The following is a 24,236-nucleotide window of genomic DNA, read 5'->3' as shown; positions in this document are numbered from 1 at the left end:
AGGGAGTACATAATTGCCATCTCAGGACAAAAATATATTGCATGAATGAGGAAGAGAGACTTAAATAGAGAAATTATATTAAGTATTATGCTGAATATATCATCTGAACTGAAGTGTTTACTGAAGTTGCTGAGTTACTGCAGTTACTGCGACAGACACAAAGGGCAAAGTTTGACTGTGAAATGTTAGAAAATGCCCTCAGCAGGCTTCTGTGCCACTGGTGCTGCTTGACTGTACTCATTGTCCCAGTATGTGGTATTCCTTTTTGATGCCATTTCAGTGCTTCCTCAGTTTAATTACCCCATTTTGTTCTTTCCTGTCATTCTTCCTGAGGTAAAAGGTAGCGTTAAATTTAATATAACAAGCTTTTTTTTCCTTTCCCTTCTCCCCCACGGCAGCAGTTGCGATTCTTGCAGCATCAAATGGCTATGGCAGCAGCAACAGCACAAGCAGCTCAGCTACGACACCAGCAACATTCAGGCAGCCAGTCCAAAAGTAAAAGGAAAAGAGGCACACCGACCCCTCCAAAGTCCTGAGTCTTGGGGGGTTATATTTAAATAAAATAGACGCAGAAATGATTTTAAATTTTTTTTTTTTTTTTTTAAAGAAAGCTCAAAAAAAAATCAAAATCAAATCAGTGTTTGAAATGGCTGATGGGAAAATGAATTTTTGAAGTAACGCCGATAAGTATAAACTGTATCGGGAAGCCAACTCTATGGAAAATAGGAATTTCATCTAACAAAAAGCTAGGGTTTGTTTTTTTGCAAGTCACTTCATATTTTTAACAAAATGTTTTAACCTTGTATTTTTTACCATTCAGCAGCACTGTACATAGTATAAGGGTGATACATTTTAGAAAATATGAACTTTGTAAATGTAGTATTAATATCTGTTTATTTAGTATAAAAGGTTGGTGAACACTCTAACAAATACAATTTTTACAAATCCATTTTGAAGAGACCTTGCTGTATGTTTATTTTGGTTTTATGCTTTTTATCACTTTATTTATCAGCTTCTTCACTTCTTTGTGTCTTGTAACGGCCCGGGTGATACAGTCTTGAAGTTTTGCTGCTGTTAGGCCACTTCCACCTAAAAAAAGAGGGGGGGAACCCCCCAAAATTGAAAGTAGTAGCTTGGTTTTCCATTTTGTTTTCTTTAAAATTTTTCTCAAATGGAAACATTAAAACCTTCCAGTCATGGGGGTTACTTTACTGTTTAAGAATCAGGGTGGTCTAATTTGCGATTCTCCTTAAGAAAATTGTTTTACTTTAAATATCAAATCTTACTAGCACAATAGAAGACCTCGGTTCAAGATCCAACCTCTGCAACAAGTATGTCTAAACAAGTCATGAAGACGATTTGTTCAAGGAAAAGGTTATTTATTGCAGCAGCCACACCAACTCTTGCAAAATGCAATACTGTAGATTATTTTTAAGAAGACTGCAGTAGTAACGTTCATTTAAGAAATAGTTCAACTAAGTGAAGGAAAATGTTACTTGTTTTGAGAGCACTGTCCGACACAGGTACGGTATTAAGATGGCTCTACATGCTAAAGGCCAATAATATTACTATGTAGCATGTACTACTGAAATAACAGCCAGCTGTAGATAGAATTTGATTCCAACTGTTTAATTTTAAATTTGCTGCCCGTCAAATTAACTTGTAGTAATTTTGCAAAGTACCTGGCTTATGAACAGAACATAGTCTGCCTTCTTCATCCATTACAATGGTTACCGTTCCAGTTGCCAGGTCCTCCTCTTCTGCCGTCGGATCAACAATGAGTATTGTGCTTTTAAAAGAAGAGAATCCAGAGGTGGGTGGGATGTTTGTGTACAAGTTACTGGATCTTCACATACAAAACAATCAGATAGGAAAAGGTTCATCTAAGATGAATTTGGCCAGGGTCATTTAGGCTAACTTTTTAAAAGGTTTTATTTATATAGAGTATTTTTTTAGCTGAATATAGTACTTCTGGAAGTATTCTATAAACATCCACTGTTCTGTCATCAGGATGCCCTAATTTAAAGAACATGGGGAGAAGGCAAACCCTTACTGAACTTCAATGTTGAACTCAATTGGGTGTTTGAGGGTTTGTAAATAGAAATAAAATTTAAATTTAGAGGTTTTAAAAATGTATGCCCTAATCAGCAAACTATAATTTGCAGCTACTAAAACAGCTACTACAGTAACAGACAGTAAAAGTTGAGAATTGTTGTAAAACAGATCTTTTAAAATGGTGACTACATGCTATGAGAGAGTTTTCTGTTAACGGTAAACAAAGTGAAAACACCATTATTTCCGTTTGCTATAGATGTACTTACAAACCCCATTTGTCTTACTTGTATGTATATTTATTTTTAGTGAACTCTTTGAAAGAGAATCAAGGACTGTATTTTGATCTACTACATTGTTCAATCAAGGAAGCGATCAAAAATATTACCCCTGCGATGAAAGCTATTGATTTCTCAAGACCCAAAATTAGTTTTTTTCCACAGCAAACAGTGTAAAATTCATAATATTTTAAAGGGAAAATTGACTAAATTATTAAATTATGCTAAATATCCTTTATTCTACAATAAAAATTGTTGGAACCATTTAGTCCTTTAGAAATCTATACTACAATGGACAGATACAGAGACAAATAATAAAAGTTCACAGAGGAGTCAATGGGACAAGATGACAGACATCAGCTTTTTACGAAAACCCTTAAACATTCCTTAGTACAACCTTTTTGAACGTGCAAAATGTTTATAAACAACAGTGCAAATATTATTGGGAATGTCTGGTGCGAATTCCCAATTCCACACTGTTCAAAAAAAAGTGTATTTTAAAGTCAATGTAATTTAAATTTGATATACTAAATACAGTGAAACTGCCAAAGGAATGCATTTATTCTACGTTACTTACAACTAATTTTTAAAAAGTGGGGAGTTCTATAATTTGGTAATGTTTTTCATAATATCGGCATCATAAAAAGAGGACAAGCAGTTGCCTGAACTTTCATAAAGTAATGAACAGAACAACTCAATCTCAGTACATAAACCCCCTAACCAAGGGTACCTGCTCCCTCCCTCCCTCCCCCCAGGTAACTGATGAGGGAAACCTGCAAAAAACATTTGCTTGTTCTACATGAGAGGATTTCCATGAAGGGAAGGTAGGAGGTTCTTTCATTGCTCATTTTTTCCAGTGCCGCTTTTCCAGTTGCTGTTTTTGTGCAATGGCACACACGCCTAAGAGTTATTACTGCTTTGCGCACACTGCCTTTCATCCAAAGAGTTCTTGCTGGAGGTAGTTGTATGCCAGGTTACCAACCCTCCTCACTCCCACCTCGTCCCCCACATTAACGATATTAAGGAGCTGCCTGTAAATATTTTTGAGAGGACAAACCAGAAAGATATATTTCTGTTGACTGTGGCTATTGAAAGAGATGCAGCATACTATCAGCACTGCTCGCCAGCTAGTTTTAGAACCTTTCTTATCTGGTAGTTATTATACTTAGAAGCTTACACATTTCCATTTTACTATTGACAAAAAGATGCTAGGGCCTGAAGTAACAGAAAACAGTCTACAAGTAATTCATAGCAGATGAATCCCTGAAGAGTGAAACAGACTTTACATTTACCCTTTGGGAATTAAGGGCCTCTCTAAGTCTGGGCTTGCCAGAGATACGTGGGCTATAACAATTAGCAAGTGCTGGTGACAACAAAACTCAAAGAGGCCACAACCCAAGAGGCAGTCTGGCCTGGGGAACCACTTGTACCCCAATCCTGCTATTTTAGTGAAAAAACAAGAAAGATTTCAAGGAAGAAGTCTTTCAGACAGATTTCAAAATAAAGAGCCTGACAACATGCAACCCTTTTAGATCTAAGGATGTTAACTTGGAGAGTTGGCCAAATTTTAATTTGAGTAATTACATTCCATCTATGTCAATCCCTGGATAAGTTCTTTACTTTCTGTCCTGAAACTGTTGTGAACTGTTATGAGCTATTGAAAAATTGTCACGATGTAGGCCAGAGGTATTTGCGTTTCAGTAGTGGATGTAGTGATTCGTGTAAGTAAAGCCCTTTGGGATGAAAAGTGTATAAATACAACAAAGTCATGAAGCTACACCTCTCAAGTACATTTCAGTATTAAAATACTTTCCAATATGACTAAGCTGTGAAATCTGGAGATCAAATCTGGCTTCAGTTGCAGGGGAAAGTTTGGTAGTATTAATTTTGTTCTGGTGGTCATTTGTTCATATTATAAAACTATGTAACAGTTCAACATAATCAGCCCTGAATTAGAGTAGCTGAAAAGTCTGGTTGGTCCATGAGGTGCACTGACATAACTGTATGAGGATTTTGCCACCACAGCTTCTTGGCAACAGTGTCAGTTTTTCACCAGTGTGTCACTAAACAATTTACAAAACATATATACATTTGATCAGTTACCAACTTACTCGTCAAATACAGCAAACGATGTAGCAACTGGATGCTTTCTGATATTCAAAGGATTTGTCTGTTTTAAATCAACTTCTGCCAAACCAGTTTCTTCATTTATAGTAACTGTTGGCAACTGTACTGAAAGAGAAGAGGCGAATTAATTGTATGATATTAAACTAGCTGAAGATAATTTGGGCTTTATCCCCAAAGGAATTCTTTATGAACTGTTCTATGTTAACATCCACCAATCTCTATGGGGCTGAGCAACTGCAATTCCTATTGACTGCAGGTCCCAAATCAGACAACATGGGACACCTGTTTTCTGCAAAAATAACAGATGCCACTCATCCTTTTTGAGCCCATTATTTTGTTCAGAGTCAGTCAAGTATAAACGATCAGTTGTAAAAAAAATAAATTGGAAATTAAAACACACACACCATAATGGCACTTTCTACATGACAAGTACATTAGCTGAATCACACTGAACAAAAAAAAAAAACCGCGCACAATAGCATGTCTTTTTCCTATCACTACATCACATCTCTCTACTCCTCTATGATCCTGCTTTTGTGATCTCTTCAATTATAAATGTGAACGTTAATAACTTCTAAATATCTCCTGCTTGCATCACACAAAATATAAGTGATTAAATACTTAGTTTCCCTACACTAAATAACACAAACAGGTATCACTTCATTTAGATGTTGGTGTACTGAAATTACAATTTTGCTTATGATCAGTAGTGGAGTGTCCAAACTTCTGGTACGCTGAAGACAAATACCATTGCTCTGAAAAACTAACCTATCTGGTGGAATGGCTCTCAGTCCTATAATAGATTAATACAATGTGCAAGAAGCATATGTGAGCAAGGTAGCCTACAGCCTGATCAACAACATGTATACAAAACTTTGACATCAATTTAGTGACATATTTCTTCTTTGTATTATAGCTTCAGTAGTTCAATAAAAAGATGGGGGGTTTAACTGCTGACATATTCTGTTCTTGGGGAAATTAAAATCAGCAACAGACTGTTCACCATGATTCAGATTCCTACTAACACATTTATCCCATGAATGTAATTTGCTTAACAATTGTGTGTTATAGGACACTTACCATTTTTTAAAGCTGCTAACAAAGCAAATGTGCAGGCATCCAAAATGTTTCCATCATAGTCCAAGCATATGAAATCACAGTATAGAACCCAAGCAAGCTAAGAAACAAAGTTTGTACATGTGAGATCTGATATATCCTTTGAACTGCCAGTATCACACTAATTCAGGTTACAAGCCAATGGTAATACACATCCTCTGATCCTTTAACAACAAATATGAATACATGGCCTCTTAGCTCCCCCCACCCAATTCACAAAGCATAGCCATTTAGATGGCTCTTCTGATCAAAAGCCTCACCTGTTCCCATATGATCTACTCCAAGAAGATGGATTTTAACAAAATATTAATTTTGCTGGTGAGAAACAGTCAATATATTTTCACATTTCCAGATTATTAGGATTGATATTGCTAAGAAGTGGCTGAGGAAGCAATTTTACCGAGTGGGCAGCAAAGAACATCACACACATTTCTGCATTATGGTCACTTCAGAAAAATTCCAATTTTTTAAAAGGAGTTATTTATGTGCAGATAGCCATCTGTAGTCAGCCATTGTATTGTATTTTATCAACAAAGAGAATGACTTCTGCCTCCACTAGAAAACCATGGGTGAGAAATTCAATTCATATTTGGTATGTCACAAAAAAAATATATATGGACTTTTTACACTTGAGTTATTAAACATAACTAGGGCCCTAACAAATTCATGGTCTATTGTGGTCAATTTCACAGCCATAGGATTTGAAAATTGGTAAAAATCACATTTTCAGATGTTTAAATCTGAAATTTCAAGGTGGTGTAACCGTGGAGGATTGTGGGTGGGGGTCGCAAACCTGTTGTAGGGGGGATCCTGGGCACTGTTCCCTCTAAGCTGTACGCGTGTGCACACGCACACAGATCCTAAACCCCGCGTACACGGCGAGAAACCGCGCGCACAAAAAATGAAATACTACATCGGCATCAGGCTGAAATATCATTTACGGGTGACTTTTGACATTGTTCACCCGCCATCTATCAACACAGCCAGATTCTACTAACTGGCAATGGGGGGAAAGGGAAAGGAGGTTAAATTTCCTTTTTCTAAGTATTTAAAAATGACATTTATAAAATAACATGGTGTAAAACTATTATCACAAATTGCAAATTAAAATTTTTTAAATGTATAAGCATTTTACTTGCTTGGGCGCATTTGCCTCATGGCGCACAAATTTGAACTCTGCTTCAAAAATTTGCAAAGAAGAAATTTTTTGTGCACACAGTCTGTCAAAAATTAGAGGGAACATTGGTCATGGGATTACCACCCTCACTTCTGTGCTGCCTTCAGAGCTGGACAGAGTGGGGATGAGAGGGTGCGGAGCTATCTGCAGCTGGGAAAGAGACCCAAGAGCAGCCTGCAGGGAAAGAGCAAGTCCTGTCCTGCCACAGCCCTACCCAGACTAGCAGCTAGGAGCCCCCTTTGCTGGGGCGCTTTGAGCAGCACAGGGAAGATTGGATCTAACTCTACAAGCCTCCTCCAGCTGCAGGAATCTCTGGGGCTGCTGTCCAGTTCCAGAGCATCCTGCAGCAAGGGGAGGCAACCAGAGATGGGTCTAGTCCCCCACCCTGGCAGTGCAGGGAATGGACAAGTCCTGTCCCTCCCCAGCCCAGCCGGAGCTAGGAGCCCCCTTTGCTGGGGCACTCCTAGGAACAAGGGGACATTGGATTTCATCGGGAAGTGCTTATTTCATGGTCCATGACGTGTTTTTCACAGCCACAAAAATGGTAGGGCCCTAAACTTAACAGTCCACAAGCCAAATCTAGCCTGTCAGTTCTCCGTGAGCATTGGATCTGCAGTTTGAAATAAAGTTTGCTGACCACTAGTGTGAGTGGCAATTAAACATGGCAAAAGGCATTTATAATTAAGTTTAAAAAGTAGGACAACAGAGAGATGACTTCAGTACAAAAATCTGAACTGAAGATAGGTGGATCAAAGCTGCAACATGGACCTCTTCCGTTCCCTACCCAAAATGCCTCCTTATTTTCAAAGGAAAAACAAAAACACACATGTTGGAATTCAAGGTCTTGTCATCCCTCTAGGAAAAGTAAGTGATGCCCAGGTTTAAAACTGGCTGGAGAACTGTAAGTATTTTTAACAAAAAATATTTTTGAAACATGAAAAATTTTGGTTTTTTCCCAAAAATTTTCATGGAAATTTTTCAGGTTTTCAATGAAAAACAGAAAGCCAGGGTTCAACTTGACCAGCTTAGCATGTTTTAAACATCTACACTGTCTTGTCCACACTGGAGTTTTAGTTAACATTAGCTAATACCTTCCGACAACACACCTTTAAATCCTAGTCAAACTCCAAAGGGTGAATATACCCTTGCTTGCAGCGAGCATGGCAGGCACACCACAGGCGTATTCTTTATACCTCCCTACAGCTTTGCTAAATTTGGCCATGTGACGGGGTGTATCAACACCACACTGGGCCAATGGGGCTGATTAATCACTGTGGGTCCAGGAGACCAGGCCTCCTCGCCCCTGCTGCGAATACTCCAGGTGAAAGGGACAGATAAAAGGAGGCAGCCCAGTTCAGTCGGGGCTGACTGAGGAAGAGGAAGGATGTTTGCTTTCCAGGCTTTCAGGACCATGGACCCTGATCAGCTGACTCTGGAGACTGACAGGAACGCCAAGAGGAAATGCCCGAGATGGGCCTTATGGTAAGAAGTGACTGAGGGAATGAGTTAGAAGCCAATGCTTGAACCCTTAATAGGGAATTTACAGCTTCATAGGTTGGAACCCGTGGAGTAGGGTTCCCCTACCTCCCCCCTTGCACTTGCCATTAAGGCGTGGCTACTGGGGACTCCCAATATAAACTGATTGTTTGCTCGACCCTGCCCAGAGTCAGAGCCCAGCCAGGAGGCTCAGCGGCGACAGACTGAGCATTTGCTCTGCCCTCCCAGAGGGTCCAAGCCTTCCACTGTATTGTCTGTTTGTTCTGCCCCAGGTCAGGGTCTACGAACTGCTTGGTTGCTCGGCCCCGCCAGGGGTCCTGAGTCCTCCGACCGCAATTGTTTGACTCAACAGGGAATCCCGTCGCCCGTGTGATGGAGTGTACCAACCTTGCACTGAGTCAACTGGGGCAGCCCGCTCGCCACACCGTGCCCCCATGACAGGCCTAATAGTTTTTACTAAATGCAAGATCCAGAGCTTCAAAAAGACAGTCAATTCCTACTACAAAAGCAGGGAAGACAAAGTAGTTTTATATGGACTCTGATGACAAACAGGATTGCCATACTGGATCGGACCAGCAGTCCACGAGCTTCAGTATCCTGTCTCTCAGCACCAGATGCTTCAAAGAAGGAACACAAATCTCACAGTGCACAGATGTAGGATAATCTTCCCCTCGTGACGATCTCATCCTAATTCTGGTTTAAACCCTTCCAAAATTTTTCTTCTGCATTAGCTATTTTATCTCTGGACATTCGAGTTATTCATATCATCACCCGTTCCTTCTTTGTATCTTACTAAGCTCTTGGGTTTAAAGACATGCTGTTGCAATGAGTTCTTGAATCAAACACTACAAACCAAGAAAGTACTTAGCATTCTAGGAGTTGCATAAACAGCATAATGTTTTCAAAAATATAGTTGATACACCCATCGATATTGATTTCCGTAATCAGATCACGCAGACCTTATACTTGGATGTAACCCAAAGAGTTACAGGTACCAAAATTAACAAAAAATAAGAATAGTAGCCCAAAAGCTGAAGGGTTTTCTTGAAACCTGTTAACAAATGATTATCCCCCTTTACTCTGAGACATTGCCATTAACACCAAACCTTTTCTTACCTTGCCATTTGCAATGCACAGATCTTCTTTCATTATTATTTCTGAACTAAAACAAAATGACACAGAAAATTAAGAAATAAAATTCTTCCCCATAACTGTGTTCATAATTGAACTGTATTATAGTGGGTCTCACTTTTCAATCACATCTGCAATGAACTGGCTAGCTGCTTGAGCCTCTTCCCCAGGAGGTCCGGGGCGAAATCTTGATGAACAGAGGGGTGGTAGATCCACATTCGGAACTAGAAATCAAAAATATTTAGTTATGAACTAAACAAAGAAAAAATACAGTCTGTTATAATAATAAAAATGCATACAAGCGTTTTATGGTCTTAATTAGTACCATGCATTTCAAATGAAAGCCAAGACCATGAATTGTTAACATTAATCAAGTCTGCATCTAAGTTCCCTCTAAACTGCGTGGCCACGCAGCTGAGGGCTGAGACAGGGAGAGATGCCTCTCCCCCAGCACGGACTTGCCACGGCTGGCGGAGAAGTGCCCCTCCCACGGCCCCAACACAGACCTGCCCTGGACTTGCTGCAGCCAGGGGAGAGGAGCTCCTCCCATGGCCCAGATGAAGCTCCTGCAGCCAGGGAGAGGCGCCTCTCCTCCGGCCCCGAGCTGCTGCACCCCAAGCCTGGGACAGCCTGCACCCCTCATCCCTAGCCCCACCCCAGAGTCTACACCCCTAGCCAGAGCCCTCACCCCCTGCACCCAACCCCTTGCATCCAACCCTGAGCCCTCTCCCGCACCCCGAACCTCTCGGTCCCACCCCCACCACAAGAATTTTGTTGTGTGCACCAATATGAAGGTGATGTGTCACACATCACCTCCATATTGGTGCACATAACAAAATTCATTCCACATATGGATGTAAAAAATTAGAGGGAACACTGGTCTGCATGATTTTTCTTCCAAAATTACACAAACTGATATATGATTCAGGGTACAGATCATTTATTAGTCAGTGTTTCATAAAATAGCACGTACATTTACAGAATGAAATAAAGATATACTCCTAGCTACAGTAAATTAAAGCATTTTACCTGAGGTCCTGCTATGTAGATCATGAACCACAAATTATTTCTTAATATCCGTAATTAGATAAACAACAACTCTAATCTTTTCATTCCAGGAGTCTGATTTTCCTGGTATGACACATTTCCTTTTATTAACTGCCCAAATTTGCCATTTTGGACATAAAAGAAGCAAAAAATATTTCAGAACAATCACAGAAAACTGAGAACACAATCTAGTAAATTCCCCAAAGACATCACATCTTGGAGAGATACTAAACCACCTTTTTATAATATAAATCCTCAATCTCACAAAGCGATGCTCAAAAGTGGACCCCATTTATTTCACTGGAACTCCATATGGAAATAAGGATCCGCCTGCAAAGATCCCTTCCAGGATCAGGGCCTACATCAGGACCACCCCTAGTTAGTTAGACTCAATTTCAGCAGAAGTCTCATTTTTATACTTCCCTCTCACCATTTTTGAAGTCAAGCCAATTTTTTTCTTGGGCATTATCAAGACACAAGGGAACATACAATTTATTGCAGCCCTTCCTGAATCATCAGACCTCACCTTCCACGGCCACAACAATCTCACCCACAACAAGGTATCTGAGGAGACAGGTAGGTGAGTTCTCTGGCTCACCTACCTGTCTCCTCAGATATCTTGCTTTGAGCTCCCATTGTTTCCTGGTAGTCGGGGCTGGACTTGGCAGTGAAAAGGCAGTTTCCATGAGGAGAGGTTTCTCACATGAGGAAGGCAGAGCAAATCCCACCTTGTGCCTCTGCCTTGTGCTGCTGCTAGAAACCCTCAATCCCATAACTAGTACTCCTTAGCTAACCTGTCACCTACCTCTAAAAAGGCCAGTTCCCATGTGTCATCTTACTAAACTGGTTCTGTGCATTGTAATGCAATTATTTAATGTGATCTATTTGTTTTAAACGTCTACTGCACCAGATTCTTCCCAATCACTAAAAGCATTTAACTGAAATAACTAATGCTGTTTTTTTGCTAAAAAGGCAGAAAACTGACAAAGCTCTAAAACTTACCAATATATCCCTTATTAGTGGACTGTGCTGGGGGTTCTGCAAACTCCTATAAAAGCAAAAACAACAACAAAACTCAGGGCGAAGAAAAGCTTGTATCTACAAACTGGTTTGAAAAGACTTTTTAAAAGATGTTAAATATAATTTACAAATCCTATTTCCACAAGGGCTCAAAGGTTTGTCTGCCCAAAATGCTTTTATAAACCAAGCTAGATTTTCCAGCTACTCTACTTATGATCATTTCTTCAATGAATTGCTTGTTGTTTTATGTTAAAGACGATTATAACTAGATTTTCCACAGCTATATTTATTAACATCTCCCTTGAAAGAAGAGGATTTGTTTCATTATCAATGCTCTCTAATCACCACAAAAACTAAATAATTAATACACAAAAATAAGGTCTTTGTTTTCTTTAAGAAGAGCCAAACAACTCTTTACACAAACAACAATGCACGCACGCATACACACACCTCTCTCTCTTGATTGTACCCTAATTCCTTTGTCCAAATCTACCTGTAATCTTCAATCCTCAAAATAACTCCTGTGAAAAAAATGTATGTGTATTTGACAGGCATATCTATTTCAATTTAATAAGTAGGGGCTTTATCTTTACATTAACTATTATTAAGGCTGCGACGTTTGTCACGGAGGTCATGGAAGCCACAAATTCCATGACTTTCTGTGACTTCGGCAGGGGCCACCAGCCTGTCCCCTTCCCACCCTGGCCCCCAGGGGCAGCAGGAGTTTGGGGGCTGAGGAGGGCAGGCTCAGGGCTAGGGCATGGGAGGGGGTGAGGACTCTGGGCAGCACTTACCTCGGGGGCGCTCCCCAGAAGCAGTGACATCCCTCAGCTCCAAGGGGAAGGTGCAGCCAAAGAGCTCTGCATGCTGAATTCCGCCTGCAGGCACTGCCCCCCACAGCTCCCATTGGCCGTGGTTCCTGGCCAATGGGAGCTGCGGAGCCGGCACTCGGGGCAGAGGCAGCACACAGAGCTGTCTGGCTACACCTCCACCCAGCAGCTGAGAGATGTCGCCACTTCAGGGAGCCGCAGAGCGGGGTAGGGAGCCTGCCAGCCCCGCCAACCTCCTCCCCGCTGCCCCAGCACCAGCAGGGGTCCCAGGCCACGCTGTTTACTGCCTGTGACCTGTCCATGACTTTTACTAAAAATACCCATGACTAAAACATAGTCTTAACTATTATTTCTCCATCTCAAAAAAAGTAAACGTACCGCTTTAATGCCACAAATTACAGTAGTATTTCCTAACTTCACCAGGGCAGAGCCATCTGCAGTAGTAATTGAACCTGAAAAAAGAATGTGTTTAATAAAATCTCAGTCTGCTACCTCAGAAAGCTCTTTAACTTAATATCCATCTTCACACTGTCAGTTACCAGTTTTAGCTTCCATACCACTCACTTAGACTAAACGACATGATACATGGTGTGTTTTAAATGTTTGGGAATTCCAAGGGTAAGTGGAATATGTCCCTACAAGAGATTCAAAGTACTGGATTACCCAGAACTTTTCAAATATAATATGAAGACTTTTTTATGCTGCTTTTCTACTTGATTCTGTGAGAAACCATGATATCCTCACAGACTGCTGAATTTATATTATAAATTAAAATGCACATACCAGTATTTTCTCCTATCTTACCTGTTTTACTGAGAAGGTTACCTTGTATTTCCCCTCTGGTCCAGCTCCCTATCACCTAAATTCCCTTCCAGTTTTGTGAGGCAAAACAAAGATCTTTCAGCAGTCTGCTAGTGAAGTTATTGGGGCTACTCTTATGAGGAAGGACATTTGTCGAAGTAAGGGGTTGCAAGATCTGTTAGTTTAGCACTGCTTATTTGTTTTCCATTCCCTGCCTTATCATATTCTTATTGGGAAACTGGTGTAGCCTGAATGTGCTAAAAAGATCCAGCAGAGTACTTATTAAAAAAAAAGCACTTTCCATTCCAGCCGATGTTAGGACATTGGGGAAAGTGATGAACAGAGCAGACTCAGCAGTATAGGAGTTGCATATATAGCAGGAGATTAGAGGAAGAATGGAAGGAGAACCACAAAGAAGAACTGGGTGTGAGAGCAAATTCATGAAAGGAAGGACAGAAGAAAAGGGAGCATCCCTCCAAAGGAGAGGTAATGAATAAAGGAGAAAGTGGGTAGAAATGTGTAAGCCATGATGGAAATAGAGCAGGCAGAAAAGTGGACAGAGTGCATGCACACATAACATGGAGAGAACAATAAAGAGAAAGTAAGTGAAAGAGACCATAGGGGTGAAGCCAGATGGCCAGGCAGGAGAAACTGGCAATTTTGCTAAAGAATGCAATTTGATTTCCACCATCGGGGAACCACAATTTGCTTTAAGCACTACGATTTGGCAGGAGGGGCACATTGTGGGGCTTAATTTGCTTTTTGCCAAAGCAAAGTGGCAAACTTCTCACTACATGGAAAGAATGGGAAATGCACCACTAAATAAATATATTTTAGACTTGTCATTTGTTAATTATTTAATAAATGAGACAACAAAATTGGTTTAAAAGTACATAATGATGGAATGTCCTATTTGGTTTTTGGCACTTACCCATAAAAAGCTTCAGTTCACCTTGCAAAAGGTAAGGGCTTTTTCTTTTTTTTTGGCTAAACTTAATTTTGAATTGATATATACAGAAATTATATTTAATCATGTTTTTAATTCTCTAATGCATTTTTTATATTTCTATTTTAATTATCAAGTTCTAAAGTATTCATTTTTTCTAAATTAGGAATAGTCAAAACTTTAGTAGATGAAAATTTACCTTTATGCCAGGTAAAATGGCCAAAGCAGCACAGAAGGGTTCTAAATGCCATGATCAGGAAGAATTCCCCCAGTGTATGAACTGTGAAAGCCATAAAGCACCTTCTGACACACCCGTGCAAGTCCTGATATAGGGGTGTCTTAGAATCAGTGCTGGAGGCAGGAGCGGCAAATTGGGAATGGGACCACAGTGATTCAGGGAAATGCTGTGGCCCAGAGGCAGATAGGGAAGCTACCTTAATTTAGACAGCCACCCATGGCTGTTTAAACTATGCTTTGGGGGAGCAACGGGGGTGTCACTGAGTAGCTCCGGAGTGAGAGGGTGCAACAATGGTTTAAAACTATCCCTGGACTGCAGAGTCTGTACTGTGCCTCTTTGAGGTGCAACACAGAATGTCAGCCCTGGTTGTTCTGAAATCAAGCTCTGTGGAAGTAGATCAGCCATTCATTAAAGACTCCAGGTATAAAAACTGACTCCATTCGATTTAGTCACCAGCACTTCCCAACATTAAACACTTACCTATGTTGACAGTGGTTGTTCTGAATTCACCTAGCTCCCTTCCATCAGGTCGGCAGTTCTCTTTCTAAACATAAACATTACACAATTCAAGTTAAATGACATTTTCATGGTGTTACACAATCAAGAGTATATAATGATAAAGTTGTGTTTATCTTCAAATGGGAATTTGCAATGACAAGACCACTAGGATAAACTCAAAGATTTGTGTGCTGGTGAGCTTTCTGGTCTAATTTAGTGTGATCTGGGTTACAGGCCCAAAACTTAGTTACCGTATATACTCGTTCATAAACCAAATATTTTTAGTAAAAAGTTGATGCATCAAAGAGCAGGGGTGGGCTTATAAACGGGTCTGCACCAAAATTTGATGATTTTAAACTCTATGAAATCATTGAATTGAATATCTAATACTCTGTCGTTTTGTTTACCTGGAGCATCTGCAGGCATGGAGCCCCTCAGTTCCCTGTGGCCACGGTTCGCCGTTCCCAGCCAAAGGGAGCTGCGGGAAGTGGCGGCTGGGAATGGCGAACCACAGCCACCGGGAGCTAAGGGGCTCCGTGCCCGTGAACACTCCAGGTAAACAAAATGTCCCGACCCACCAGCGGCTTACCCTGATGGGCCAGGAGCCAAAGTCTGCCAACCCCTAAAATATAGGGTCGGCTTATGAAAGGGTCAATCAGCTTTTACTATTTTTACCTATCCATCTTGGGGGGGTCGTCTTATAAACAAACGGGCTAATGAACGAGTATATATGGTACTTTAAAAATTTTATAGTCCAGCAGGAAAAAGCATCTCAAGGCCAAGTACTATGTGCCTTCCTACAGTTATTTAGGACATTCGGCAACAAAAGCAATACCTCGTATCAGTGGTGCAGTGACAAAGCAATCAGTAAATTGCGATGAATACAGTGGCAATCTGTGAATTTTGTGACACTATAAGAAACTGAGTCAGAGGTCTGATATCATCAAAAAGGCCAACTAATTTTTCAGGACCCAGAGCCAACTTGAGAAGAAATATCCATTGATAACCTTGAATGAAATTTTCCAAATGTTTGCATTGTTTAATTTTTGTAACTAAACTTTTTTTCCATTGCTGATCTTTTAAGATGAAAATACTTTAGAAATCTAAATAGGGCCCAAGTTCAGAAAAGCCAATCACATAGTTATTCAGCAAAAAGAAAAGGAGTACTTGTGGCACCTTAGAGACTAACCAATTTATTTGAGCATAAGCTTTCGTGAGCTACAGCTCACTCTGAACTCTCGGGTACAGATTTGTGGACCTGCATGAAAACCTCCTAAGCTTACTTTTACCAGCTTAGGTTAAAACTTCCCCAAGGTACAAAATTATTTTACCCTTTGATTTCCACTGCCACCACCAAACTTTATCTGGGTTTACTGGGAAACGTAGTTTGGACACGTCTTTCCCCCCAAAATCCTCCCGACCCTTGCACCCCACTTCCTGGGGAAGGTTTGATAAAAATCCTCACCAATTTGCATAGGTGACCATAGTTATTCAGATGTTTCACAACATAAACTGAACACACAAATTGGATCAGAAAGGGTGTTGGTTCACCATCTAAACTGTCCCTTGCTGTGGAACATCAGTGAAGATCTGTTACAGATTTACAGTGTCCATGCTATGAACAGGCCTTCAAATAGCTCCCTTTATTGTGGGGCCCATAATTTTCCACAAGGGGAGGCTACATGCCCTGAACACTTCCTACGCTGAGCCTTCAGGCTCTAGCACCCAGTTCCTCACCAGGCTCTCCAAAGCAAATCCAACCAAGATCAGACTCCAGAGAGGCTTTTTTCTTCTTAGGGAGCAATGCAAAACAGTGAGTAACTGCAGTGAAGCAAGGCGCAATTTCCAAAACCAAGATAACATTTATTGGTAACCTGGAATACAGGATCTGGAGTCTTTAGGTTAGCGTGGGAAAAGTAAGCTTAAGACAGAATATATACTGGTGGAAGCAATAGCTTTGCCATGCCTCGATACTGATGTCCCTCTCCGTTCTCTCTATCCATGTGTCCTCTGTTCACAGTAGCAACCTTATGACCTGTTTTTGTTCAGACCTGTCTAGCCTTTGTTTCACAGCCCCAACTGTACGGCTTCCCAGGCATTAAGTGTTAATGTCACGGTCATTGAGGCTCCCATTGTCTCTCACAGGCAGCAACGGGATGGCATTTAGCAGGAGTGGTTTTTACCACATTAAGTCAGGATTTTTACTACCCCATGAAAAACAAGTTAGTCCCAGTTAAAGGCATTTTCTATTTTAAAAATGGTTTCATTAATGCACACTACATTACACTCAGCTTGAGTTACATATTCAAATTGTGGTCACATAAGGCAGCAGATTCTAAAATTAATTAGGGCTGTACAAATAAAAAGTAAACTGCAGTGGGCATAATACTAATATATGTAATTATAATACTGAACATTGGAATGTCTGCATGCATTTTGGCTCAGCATTTCCTCAAGGAAGTTATACATGTCATGACTCATATTTCAGTTTTCTCTATTATATAAACAAAAGTAAAAAACATTGGGTTATATGAAAATGAATCATGCAGGGCTATAGGTTTGAAGCATTAAGCAATCAGAAGCATGGAGAGTAGCAGACTACCAGGCCAGGTCCATTTGGCTACACAGCATTCTGTAGCAGAAGACCAAATTTGACTTAGGGAATAGACCAAATCTGTTCCTCAATTTTGAATGGATGTAACCAAAGTTGAAAAGGTTTGTTCTATGCTTGCGAGACTTGCTGGATGCTGATGCAATTGTACCACCAGGTCTATGAGGTCAGATGGAATATCAGCATTCTTCAGATTTTTCCACCATGTTACAGTGGAAGCTGTTTCCTTGATATGGGATGAAAACATTGATTTTGGATACGGAGCTTCTTCTACTTTAAATGCAAGTAAACATGCCAGAAAGCCTTGCAATTTCTTCTTGTTCAGTTGACAATTTCTTTCCTGCGTATTTTAGATGAAAGAGGGTGGTCAACATGTGTACAGGAATAATTGCCTCATGAAATCTCTACTGGGCTTTTGTTTTGTGTGGTGCAACAATGCTGCAAACAATAATGGTAAATATTTTTCAGTCATTTTTATTTGTATACTATAATAATTTTATATTTCCCAGTTTCCTGGTAACCTGTATTTATCAGCATCCCTGTGCTAAACTAGTTTTTCCTGGGAAATTGCTAACTTCTGCTTCCAAATAATACAGTCACATATGTAAGTTCTATTCAGTTTATGAGGTTCATATATCTGGTCCCCAATCAGACAACTACGTGCTTCGAACACCTCATGCCTTTTCTTTTATGCTCAGTGTACAGCAGCACAAAGAACACAAGAAAACTGAGGCATACATATGGATTACCACCAAAATTCTCACATTCATCACAACCTCTCACAATTAAAGAATTATTGGCTTGATTAATACATATATCACTTTAATAGTATTTGTTTATAGTATCATTCCCAAGTTATCATACAAATGCTGCCTCCAAACTCTGCTTCTGTAGCCACATCTACTGGGGTTGAAACTGACCACAGACATTCTGGACTTACCTGTTATTTGATGTTGCTGCAGAGGTGCATATAGTCATAGAATCGTAGGACTGGAAGAAACCTCAAGAGGTCATCTAGTCCAGTCCCCTGCACTCATGGCCGGACTAAGTATTATCTAGACCATCCCTGACTGGTGTTTATCTAACCTGCTCTTAAAAATCTCCAGTGATGGAGATTCCACAAACTCCCCAGGCAATTTATTCCGGCAATTAACCACCCTGACAGTTAGGAATTTTTTCCAACTAAGCCACCCTTTCTATAATTTAAGCCCATTGCTTCTTGTCCTATCCCCAGAGTTTAAAGGAGAACAATTTTTCTGCCTCCTTCTTGTAACAACCTTTTATGTAAACCCCTCTCAGTCTTCTCCAGACTAAACAAACCCATTTTTTTCAATTTGCCCTCATAGGTCAGGTTTTCTAGATCTTTAATCATTTTTGTTGCTCTTCTCTGAAGTTTCTCCAATTTGTCCACCTCTTTCCTTAAATGTGGCACCCAGAACTGGACACAATACATCAGATGAGGCCTAATCAGTGCAGAGTATAGCAAAAGAATTACTTCTCGTGTCTTGCTTACAACACTCCTGCTAATACATCCCAGAATGATGTTTGCTGGGTTTTTTTTTGCAAGAGTGTTACACTGTTGACTCAGTTTAGCTTATGATCTACTACGACCCCCAGATCCCTTTCAGCAGTACTCCTTCCTAGGCAGTCATTTCCCATTTTGCATGTGCTCAACTGATCGTTCCTTCCTAAGTGGAGTACTTTGCATTTGTCCTTATGGAATTTCATTCTATTTACTTCAAATCATTTCTCCACTTTGTCCACATTATTTGGAATTTTAATCCTTTCCTCCAAAGCACTTTCAACCTCTCCCAGCTTGGTACTGTCCGCAAACTTTACAGGACTACTCTCTATGCCATTATCTAAATCACTGATGAAGATATTGAACAGAACTGGACCCAGAACTGATCCCTGCAGGAACCCACTCAATATGCCCTTGCAGCTTGACTGTGAACCACTGATAACTACTCTCTGGAAACAGTTTTCCAGCCAGTTATGCACCCACCTTATAGTAGCTCCATTTAGTTGCATTTCCCTAGTTTGTTTATGAGCCTGTCATACGAGATAGTATCAAAAGCCTTACTAAAGTCAAGATATACCACATCTACCTCTTCCCAGAAGGCTTATTACCCTGTTAAAGAAAGGTTTCAAAGTAGCAGCCGTGTTAGTCTGTATCCGCAAAAAGAACAGAAGTACTTGTGGCACCTTAGAGACTAACAAATTTAATAAAGCATAAGCTTTTGTGGGCTACAGCTCACTTCATCAGATGCATAGAATGGAACATATAGTAAGAAGATATATATATACATACAGAGAAGGTGGAAGTTGCCATACAAACTTCCACCTTCTCTGTATGTGTGCGTATATATAGAGAGAGAAAGAGAGAGAGATATCTTCTTACTATATGTTCCACTCTATGCATCCGATGAAGTGGGCTGTAGCCCATGAAAGCTTATGTTCTAATAAATTTGTTAGTCTCTAAGGTGCCACAAGTACTCCTGTTCTTTTTGTTAAGAAAGCTATTAGGTTGGTTTGACACGATTTGTTCTTGACAAATCCATTCTGTTACTTATCATCTTATTATCTTCTATTATCTTTTGTTTAATATGCATTATTAATGTAGACTCAGAATTTGTCTTTTCCAAGGACACAGTCAGTGATATTATTTGTATTTTGGTAGCGCCTAAAAGCCACCACCCTGGTTGGTCTCCCATTGTGCAAGGCACTGTACAAACCAAGGCCTCAATCCTGTACGCACTTAAGCACATCTAACTTTATGCACTTAGCAGTCCCTTCGAGGCCAGTGAAACTAGTCACATGTACAAACGCACTCACAGGATCACAGCCATAGAATAAAAAGTCCCTGTCCTGAAGAGTCTGAAAGATTTTCTTCTATGAAAGGCTTTAAGGAAAAACAAAACCCCATTGGAGTTTATGTATAATTTAAAGAGAATAGCAACAGAGGTACAGTAGCTATACGAGAAAAATATATTCTAAATCTATTTAACTGATGTATACATGATGCTTTACTCACCAAAAATCGCCTGTAATACTCCAAAGGTTCCACAGTTCTAAAATAGACACAAAATTTAAAATTCATATGCATAATCTGTTTTACAAAGTAAATGGCTACCTAAAGTCTAGCAGAAAAGAAAAGCAAGTGTTACTCAGTGGGCATCTGTGTTTCAGAGTCAAGCTCTGTTTTTGTTCCTTGGCTGACAATGCAGTGGAGACAGCACATTAGCCAAGTGAGTGCCAACTTCAGAAAGACTAGAGCCCTCTACGGTGTTCTTTCTGATCATTTTGACACCAGAACTCATAGGTTCCGGAGGGATGGTTGCCTCGTGGCAAGGGCTTTGAAAAAAGGTTAGAAAGAGTGAAGTTTGGAAAATGGGAGAAAGAGAGATACTTTACTCCATCATCCCACAACAAAACCCACCCTTTACTGCAGCTAATGTAACTGCATACATAAAAAACCTTAGCTTGAAAACTGAGAATCTGTAAAAGCTAATATTATGATGGAGTTGGTAGCAATACCATAGTTATGGCTGCATAAGAGATCTGATTGAGATAGGTGTGTTAAATATTTTTTAAGAAATGTTTCAAATTAAAATGTACATAGTATTTGAATTTTTCAGGATAGTTTGATGATTAATTGGCTTATGCATACAGAACGTGACTGCTTCAAAAATTACCACTTTTTAAAATTTTCAGTGGGGTGTCACCTTTGTATTATTATTTGGTACCTAAAGAGCTTACAATCTAAATTCTCAGAGCCCTATTGTAAAATGTGTATAACATATTGAAATCTGATTTTTGATTCACACATTACTCTACTGTTGGTATTAATAATACTTGAAATTATTAATATTGGAAATCAAAAACCAATTTAACCATAAATTCCTTATTAAATCCAAAGACCAATATGTAGTTGGTCTAACCATGCCTAAAAAGCCTAAATACTAAGCAATTTACTACATCCAAATAGTAACAAAACATTTATAAGCATTTGATCAATATACTTACAAATGAGCTAACCCCAGTGCTTAAACCCATATTGGTTGGCTGTAACATGGTCAGGTAGGTATTAGCAATGAACCCTTTAAAAGCTTATTTTTATGCCCTTTAACAAAGAAATGTCATTGCCAATTACTGGCTTTCAGCTGAAGTAAAATCTGAGACAGTTCACCCTTATTTCCAGTCAGATGAAATTTACAACCTCCTGTCTTCCCAAGGGCTTTCCTCCCCTCCTTCTTGCTGTCCAACAGTTTTCCCATTGCACCTGGGTTCACATAGGCTTTAACGCTGGTGTGTGGGTTGGTGAAGGGCTGTGTTGGCTCGTTTTAAGATAGATTCTCTTTATTTGATTTAAAACCATCTGCAGTCACCCCTATTGGTCAGAGGTCTTCTTTTTAGAAACTTCCCCTTATCCCATTGGTTATTCTTTCAACCAGACATCCTCCCTACTTTATTCCTTCTGGCCTTATCACTTCTTATTTTCAAGGCCTTCCCTCTACTTTGCTTCTCAGGGCCTTTCTTTACAACACAAATATATTTCCTTAACCAAATTTAAGATAAATGTAAAATTAAAGAATTCAAGTTATCCTACATCTACCTATGTTTATTCGGAGCATAAATAAATAATCGTTCTCTTCATAGACGTTACAAATACACCAATGTATGTAGTATGACAACAGCATTTTTAAAATAGAATTTAATGCTGCAGGCTGTTTTCTGCATAGCCCTTCTGATGACACAATTTTTCAAATCAGAGAGTTGCTAAGACAGTGAACACAGAAACTAAGACAGAATGTTCCACAGCCACAAACTGTTATGACACTGTTTGCATCAGAGACATTAAAATGACATTTCCAGGAGAGAAGTTAATCTTTGGCACAAGGGCTTCCCAGGTTTTGTTCAAACAAAGATTTTTGGAGAAAAGTCATGGAAATGATAACTAAGAGTGAGAACTTTTATTACGTTTTCCAAGACAACATAAACTTGACATAATTCTGATAATTTATGAGCACAAGGATAATGTTAATCCCTGTTGGTGTTCCTTGAGATATTCCCAACTAGCATGGACATAAGGGCAATTCCTCACTGTCTCAGGAAATGCTACTATGCCCCATTTAATTGATTGTGAGACACGGGAGAAGCAAAAGATAGTTTGGTCAATGCAGAAAGAACCTTCCCCCAAATGCCTAGGAACAGACTCCTTGTCCAACCAGTCCTTACACTTAACACCCACTTTCCTCTAACTGGTTTCAGAGTAACAGCCGTGTTAGTCTGTATTCACAAAAAGAAAAGGAATACTTGTGGCACCTTAGAGACTAACCAATTTATCTGAGCATAAGCTTTCGTGAGCTACAGCTCACTTCATCGGATGTAGCTCATGAAAGCTTATGCTCAAATAAATTGGCTAGTCTCTAAGGTGCCACAAGTACTCCTTTTCTTTTTCCTCTGTCTCCTGATGGATCCCTCCACTCCAGCAACTCTAACACCTCAGCCTTGTTTTGATTAGGAAGAGATTATAGTTACTATGACTTCCACCAAGACTTTTGCTCTGGCATAGACAGAGATCCACATGTTTCAAAACACCTTAGCTGGCTAAGATTAGCTCTCACTTTAAAAAAAAAGCCAAACATAAACCTTAACCTGTCATCTCACTTCCGCCCCCAAATATTTCATATCCAGGGTCAATATTACTGGGAATTAAATGCTTTTTGGCAAAAGTATGAGACAGCAGTTACGGGTGTGAGTTATGCTACAAGGCTGATGAACATGGGAAGAATAGTGTATTTCTGTAACTCCTTGAAGCAGAAGGAACTTTTCTCTGGTAGACTGCAACGTTGCATTGAAAGTGGATAATCCGAGAGGGGTGTAGCGAGGTAGGGGCTGGTCTCTTCCCTTAACTGGGCACTGCCTGGCTGTTAAAGGGCACGTTCCTATTACTGACCCAAAACCTTAATAGCTTTAACTGCCTCTGAACTAAGCTTTTAGTTTTGGAATACAAATAAATTTGGATGGAATAAAAAATACACAACAAACAAATACAACAAAAAGCTTAAGAGAGGGGCAAATTAAATGCCCTCTAATAGAGAGTAAGGGCCACAAATTACAATTCTGCACAAGCATCATACTCTGTATATGGGGAGCCCCAGTGAACTCACTGGGATTTCTCACATGCATAAAATTACACATGTGCCAAGTGCATGCAGGACACATGCCCTTAGCCGCTCGATTTCCACGATCACCAATAACAAGTGGATCAGCTCTGCCGGGGGAAGGTAGGGGCGAGAGGGGGGTTTCCTAGGCGGTGTATTTCTCTCCCGCCCCCACTTCCAAGCGGGGGAGCCGCTCCTGACAGCAGCCAGTTCCCAGACTCGGGCCTGGCAGAGCTCTGGGCACGGCACGTTACGAGCAGGCAGCGGGTCGGTCCAGCTGAAGGCTAAACCCACCCACAGCCTGGCACCCGCGGCCATGGCCAGGCCGGAGGGCTCGGCAGCGGCCTGGGCCTAGGGCAGCTTCCAGGCAGACGCGAGCCCCGTTCCCGGCTCCCCGCGCGGCCAAGGTCGGGGGCTGAGAGCGCCCCGGGCCGCAGCTCCCGCGAAGAGCCCCGCTGAGGCGACTGATGGCGCCGGGCCCGGCGGCTGCATCGACCCCCCGCGGGGCCAGAGGCGAGCCCGGCTCAGAGCCCGCCCCAGAGCCCGCCCGGCCGGCACAGCCCGGCCCCCGGGAGGGGGAGGGGCGAACAGCGAACGCCGGGCCGGGACCAGAAGCTGCGTCGCCCAGTCACTTACTTGAATCCGGCCGCCATAGTCTCACTTCCGCCCGTGCGCGATCTACTTCCGGGGTCGGGAGCGC

At 40.7% G+C, this 24,236-nt stretch overlaps 2 protein-coding genes across 19 annotated transcripts in view; one reads left to right on the top strand and one right to left on the bottom strand.

Annotated features, from left to right (window-relative positions):
* SUPT20H (SPT20 homolog, SAGA complex component) overlaps window positions 1–2,660 on the top strand; it is a 62,865-nt gene extending 60,205 nt beyond the window's left edge. For 4 of the 18 annotated variants that reach the window (XM_074959850.1, XM_074959740.1, XM_074959802.1 and 1 more), the window contains one exon: window positions 399–2,650. In XM_074959850.1, the coding sequence (XP_074815951.1) occupies window positions 399–499 (101 nt within the window). In that variant the 3' untranslated portion in view covers window positions 500–2,650. Of the gene's footprint in view, window positions 1–398 lie in introns of all 18 variants that reach the window. The other 14 variants (XM_074959843.1, XM_074959823.1, XM_074959836.1 and 11 more) reach the window with 9 other exon arrangements.
* Window positions 880–24,227, bottom strand: EXOSC8 (exosome component 8). The gene is made up of 11 exons (XM_074959879.1): window positions 24,173–24,227; window positions 20,404–20,440; window positions 14,741–14,804; window positions 12,654–12,727; window positions 11,428–11,473; window positions 9,497–9,602; window positions 9,364–9,409; window positions 5,538–5,634; window positions 4,442–4,562; window positions 1,683–1,789; window positions 880–1,089 (listed from the first exon to the last, which is right to left on the bottom strand). The coding sequence occupies exons 1-11, from the start codon at window positions 24,187–24,189 to the stop codon at window positions 974–976; spliced, it is 831 nt and encodes a 276-aa protein (XP_074815980.1). The 5' UTR covers window positions 24,190–24,227; the 3' UTR covers window positions 880–973.
* Window positions 24,228–24,236: the final 9 nt, after the last annotated feature.

This window comes from Natator depressus, chromosome 1, assembly GCF_965152275.1.
Source record: "Natator depressus isolate rNatDep1 chromosome 1, rNatDep2.hap1, whole genome shotgun sequence".
NCBI classification, from domain to species: Eukaryota; Metazoa; Chordata; order Testudines; family Cheloniidae; genus Natator; species Natator depressus.
Note: the sequence above shows the minus strand (reverse complement) of the source record. Positions and strands in the feature narration are given on the sequence as shown.